This window comes from Camponotus floridanus, unplaced genomic scaffold (genome assembly GCF_003227725.1).
Source record: "Camponotus floridanus strain SB8 unplaced genomic scaffold, Cflo_v7.5 scaffold141, whole genome shotgun sequence".
NCBI lineage: Eukaryota > Metazoa > Arthropoda > Insecta > Hymenoptera > Formicidae > Camponotus > Camponotus floridanus.
In genome coordinates, this window is record NW_020229261.1 from 77,459 (window position 1) to 83,458 (window position 6,000).

Consider the following 6,000-nt stretch of genomic DNA (forward strand, 5'->3'; position numbering starts at 1 on the left):
AATAAAAAACAACTAGTTTTGTTAATTTGCACAATATGTCATGAGAAATGTAATATTAAATATGCGCTTTAATCACATGTGCAAACATTATGGCAATATCAAAGATGAAACTATATTTCTTTGAGCAAAGTCAAATTAAAAGATACTTTTTTCATAATAATATATTCATTTTAATAAACCAATCTTCTTCTCAAAGATGTATAATTTCATTAAATATTTAATATATTCCTAATTTTTTATTGAAAAATCATATTTTTTTATATGCTCTAATATAAAGAAATAGGAACAGTTTTGTAATTTATGTGGAATTAAAAAATCAAACTTGACATTTATAAAACAAGTATATGACACAATCATCACTTTAAAAATATGACTTTATTATATATTCAAATAACTAACAATAAAAAATACACACTTAAGTTTGATTCCTTAATTCATAGAATGTACACTCTTATTAGACACAAATAGAGCGATCAAATTACTCATCAGTCCTACTAGCCATTTCTGTAATAACTCCTGTTTCAAGAGAAAAATCATAATCGTAATTTTGATTTTCTAATCTTTCAATAAAGGACAATATTTCGCTAATCCGTAGGTCATCTATTTCCAAGTCATTATTCATATTACTTTCCAAGTGTTTGCATAATTTAAATGGTACACCACTTAAATAATGCGGAGCATCCACCTGTTGACTTAGCTTTGGTAAATTATCAGCCGACATTGTAGGATACATCGGTGTTCCACCGATAAATGGATATAATCCACTGGGATAAGGTGTACTTGGACCATCAACATTAGGTGGCAACGATGTTCTTCTTCTTTCGATAACTACAAAGTCATCTCCTGAATTGGCAGAAGTTTGTTGCTCTTGCTCTTGCTCCTCCCTGGATTCGGGAGGTGAATCCTTGTGCTTTTTCTTGCCAAAGAGCCAAGACATCTTCTGCAATATATTTTGATCTAAAATTTTAAAACTATATACCACATATCAAGCTTTGTGAGACACGTTTAAAAAAAAAACCAACATCTTTATATAAAATATCCAATAAAAGATTAAGACTAAAAAATAATAAAAAAATAATAACACACTTTAAACAGTTAGTGTTCATCTACACATTTAGGCTATTAGTTGAAAATTAAAAATTAATCTTGTAATAATTAAAGTATAGTATAGGTTAATCATTAGTAAACAAAAAGAAAATATTTCGAAAATTTAGAAAATATCATCTATAATAATATTTTTATTTAACATAAGAAAGTGTCATAAATGACATATTATTGTGAAACATATGAAAATCTATTTTTAAAATGGAATATACTTGTCTAAATATTCAAAGAAGTTTTCTTTTAGACTTTTTCTGGCTTGACCTTGCAAAGAAAGATATTGCTTTTTAAGGTTTTCAATCTTAAAAGGATGAAATGAGCTCGAATTATTAACATTATCATACGTGACAGAAAAGTTATGAGCCATGTGATAAAATAGCGAGGAAAAAAACACAAAATTTACTCACATGCAGGCAGTTAAAGAACTAAAAAAGGGATTAAAATCACAGACTCAATGAACGGTCCACATTAAAGACTGACCATACTGCTATCGCTTTTGTGTCAATCGCTTCTTCGAGATAATTAATGCGCGTTAAAACACGCAGCACGATAAAACTATCACTTTAATAGGAATACAAAGCGAGAGGAGTCGTTATCGAAATAAAACAAGTTTGCTTGTCACTTCGCTAGATGTCAAGTTGAACCCCAGTCCGTTTCAACTGCAACTTCTGCACTTAAAATAAAACGGATGTATATTTAGGTGTATTTTGTCGCTTTTAAGGGAAAAAGTAAAGCGTAATTGACACGAAAAATTGCAACAAAGAATCAGGAGATAGATTTTGATTGATCAATCAAGCACTTTGCAGAGACCAGTCGATAATGTATAGATAGAATGTCATCAGTCCACGAACACGAACGCCATTAATTTCACTAGTGTTCACTCTGTTGTTTACACCAACCATCGCCAGATACCAGCACCATATCAAATTGTCTACCTTGCAGAAAAAGGCGACCGAAATTTTCATACAATAATTATCAACTGGATTATGTCAAAAGGTAATAAAAAGACGCCATTTTACTTCTAATCGTCCGATAATTGTTTCAATTATTTTAATTTTACTTTTTAACTCGTGTGATTAAGCTCGCTATTAATTTTACAATTTAATACATTCTGTGATATTGCACGGAAATAAGTATACTCTCATGCACATTTAATTTTATCATATACATTCCTACGAAATAACGTGTGTTTTAGTTTCACAAAACTGTCATCGATTGTATCATTCATTCGTGTTATCGCATTTCGATAGTGATGTTTCCCGATAAAGGCACGAATTTTTCGCGAACAACGCAATACCCTCGTACATACTCGTGTCTAAACTTTGCGCTATCTCGACAATAGCATCTCGTGCGATCTCGCGACGAGCGTACACGAGCGTCGACGGAAAATACCGACGGGCCACGCGACCTCTGTAGGTCGCGGCTGTGACGACTCGTGCGCGCGTTGTTTTCCTGCGCGAGACACCAGCTCCGACTCTCCGCTTCTTTTTCGCGCGAATTTTCGCGCAAAGGGACGCTACCATTCGTGTTTCCGGGGACGCGTGCGCCTCGAAGGGCGCATGCGTGCCGCGATATATGTGTGGGTACACTCGTAGGTACGCGTATGTGTGTCGAGTAGTTTTCCTTCGGGATCGCGCACGGCCGGTCGTGTCGTAGTTCGACGGGACGCGTCGAGGTAGCGGCGCGATCGCATTGTTTTTGTGTCGCACGCACGCACGTACGCACGCATGCACGTATCGTAATCCGAAACGCACCGCGCGAGCGAACGCGTATCCGCGTCGAGTCCGCGTGTTTCTTTCGCGTCTCTCGTTTTCCTTTCCTGTCGTGCCACTCGGATCGTCCTGGCGAGTATCCTTGGCCCGAGTCGGGAGCATCGTTTCCGCGAAGGACGACAGCACCGGGATATAGGTGTGGCGGGTAAGTACAAGATCCGTCATGTATGTACGAAATATATATGTATATGTCGTATGTGTGTGTGTATTATCGTGTCAACGGACACCGACACCCGCGAATTTTCTCTAGCGATTATCGCGAGTTTAAATTTGTACAAGTATGTGTACGTCATCGTAGTAAAATAACTCTGGCGATCGCGTGTCATTACGAATAGCGTAATTTTACGCTTTGTAATATGTTTGCGAAGAAAACAGATCCAAGACCCTAGAGGAATGTTATTTTGAAACGTGACTCTATTATGTGGAATATTATTTAAATGATTACTTTTGAATTTTATGCCTCAAATCGTACTTGAGTCGTATTGAATACTCGATAACAGGGATCTCCCTCAGTTGTTATTTGACAAGAATCGATGGAAGGGTCAACGGAAAATTGCGTTGTACGTAACGAGATTTTTAATCTCTCTATCGATATGCATTCACTATGACGTATTATTACATCGTGCTCGCTTCTCGAGATAATCGCACGAGCATCCGTGAAACAACTGACCTTTAACGAGTGATGTATAGTGTAAACAAAAGCGTTGCGCGCTTGGTCAACACAATTATAATTTTGAAATATTCAGATTTAAACGAGAGAAAGAGAAAGAGAGAGAGACGAAAATGGCATTTATGAAACTGGAATAATATTTGTTTAACAATAATTCTGTAATTCACGTATGTTTTGCATCTCTTTCCCTCTCTCTCCTATTTTGTTTCACAGAGATCCTCATGGATCTTCTTGGACTTGTGTAAACTTAATAAAACATATATACAAGATGATTTTGAAAAACATACTGTCACGTTTTCCTGACATTATGTATATTTAAATAAATATGCATGCCAAGTATAACGTATGTTAAATATTTTTGTTTATGTACATGTATATGTTTCAATGTATATTTTGCGAAGCCAAATGATGTAGAAATAATTGGTCAGATCTATGCATTCTATCGTGCGAATGTCATTAATCCACAAGATGGATTTATCTTTCGAAAATTAATAAACACAGTACGAAAACAATTATACGGTAAAAATAATTGAATAATTTCAAAGCGTATCGAAACTAATACACATATAACATATATAACATGAATATGTCAATGTGTATATATATTTCGAATGAGAAAAGGAAGACTATTTTACAGAAAATATAAATTAACGCAGATATATAAAATATAGATAAGAAATCTAAAGTAGATTACAAAATTGTTCTTGATTTATACAGAGAAAAATGCATTTTACTGCCAAGAAAAGCGATTACTCAATTTATTTTTCTTTTTTTAAGTAATAGTTTTCTCCAACAAAAATTATATTTTTGATAATAGTCTTAAAATATACTCATCACAAGTATTATAAAATCTCATTATGTACTAAAAGAAGAATTTATTCTCTCTTCAAAAATATTGTAAAGTTGTATAAAAAAATATCAAATTTACTTTACGTCAACTCTTGTAGTAAGCAAATCAAATTTTTGTTTTAATTTAATATTCTGATATTGACTAAGATAACTGCACTCACTAAAATTCAGAATATATTCAATTAAATTTAATGCTTGTGGTGAACTTATGATATATTTAAAAATAATATTTACTTGAATACAGTATACATTTTTCCTTGTGTATATTTCAGGCAAATCTTTGAAATTATTCTGAAAACCTTTAGTAGAATTTTATTTAGACGGAGAAAAGGAGAAAAAATAAATTGAAAAATCACTACAATTCGACAGGCAAGATTTCAATACGGTCATTTCGCATGTGGATCTGCATTTATAAAATACAGGATTTAAAATAGATTAAAATAGATTAAAAAATTGTTCTTGATCCATACCAGACAATTCTTTGAAATAATTTCGAAAATGTTTTAAGAAGCGTTTAAATGTAGAAATGTACACATTCAATTAAAAAAAAAAGAGAGAGAGAGAGAGAATTGAAAAGTCGCGAAAACTTGACAGGCAAGATTACGATACGACATTCGCGTTTGAATTTATATTTAAAGTCGCACGTCGATTCTCTCTCGTTTCGCATCATCGTCTGTTATCTCTCGGAGCGCGAGATAATTAATCCTCTATTCAATCCTCTCTCTTAATCCGCGTCGCGACTCACCTCGTGCACATCCCGTGGCCCGACTTTTAGAAGCGCGCATTACGTCGCGTTGCGTTGCGTCGCGTTACGTTGCGATAAAAAAACGGAGCTGCACTTTTTTTACGCGCGTTATCACTGGCTAGATAGATTCCGAGCATTTAATACCGGCGACAGTCCGGCAATAACGTGTGTTGCACCATGAACGGAACAAGAGCGAGCAACGCGCGTGGACTTAACCTTTACATCTTTTTTTATTCGCGTGTACCGCGGCCGTTATATTTTTAATATCCTTATAGGTCAGAATTTATAGGGAAGCTGGAGTTATAAATATATATATATATATATCCCGCTTTTATTAAGCAATGTGAGTGTTGCGTCCAATTAACTTCGTATAGAGGATCGATAAGGCTTTATCATTTTTATTTCCTTTCTCTCTCTCTCTCTCTCTCTTTCTCTCTCTCTCTCTCTCTCTCGCTCTCTCTCTCGCTCTCTTTCTCTCGAGCCTCATTCGAAAATGTTTAATTATACGTCACGATGTATTATTTTCTTATTTTTACTCGTAGAGAGATTGAAAGCACGCGCAAGAAATCCATATGCATAATACTCTCTCTTACAAATATAGCTGCAATTAAGCCGATCGATAGAAATTATGAGGTATGATATAAGATTTCATTTGGAGATTGAATTCATCGTTTCAAGTATGACGCTTCGCCATTTACATCCGCCTGCGTTTTGTGTCGTAAGAGCGATTATCGCGCAAATGATCGACTATAGAACTGAGATCGTACTGTTTTATCAGCTGTTATTACGCAAATGACCGATGGTATAAAATCGTGTAAATACTCATTGAAATTAATATAATTTCGATGCGATCGAGCAAATTA

The 6,000-nt window shown here is 34.6% G+C and overlaps 1 protein-coding gene across 4 annotated transcripts; it reads right to left on the bottom strand.

Annotated features, from left to right (window-relative positions):
• Positions 1–285: 285 nt before the first annotated feature.
• Positions 286–2,427, bottom strand: LOC105250971. Of its 4 annotated transcripts, none has more exons than XM_011257399.3 (2): positions 1,582–2,427; positions 286–940 (listed from the first exon to the last, which is right to left on the bottom strand). In XM_011257399.3, exons 1-2 carry the CDS (start codon positions 1,582–1,584, stop codon positions 479–481), a joined length of 465 nt encoding a protein of 154 aa, XP_011255701.1. In that variant the 5' UTR covers positions 1,585–2,427; the 3' UTR covers positions 286–478. The 4 variants fall into 4 exon arrangements, with proteins under 4 accessions (XP_011255701.1, XP_011255705.1, XP_011255703.1 ...); XM_011257403.3 differs by having other exon boundaries at positions 286–957; XM_011257401.3 differs by having other exon boundaries at positions 286–957; positions 1,509–2,427.
• Between the last annotated feature and the right edge of the window lie 3,573 nt (positions 2,428–6,000).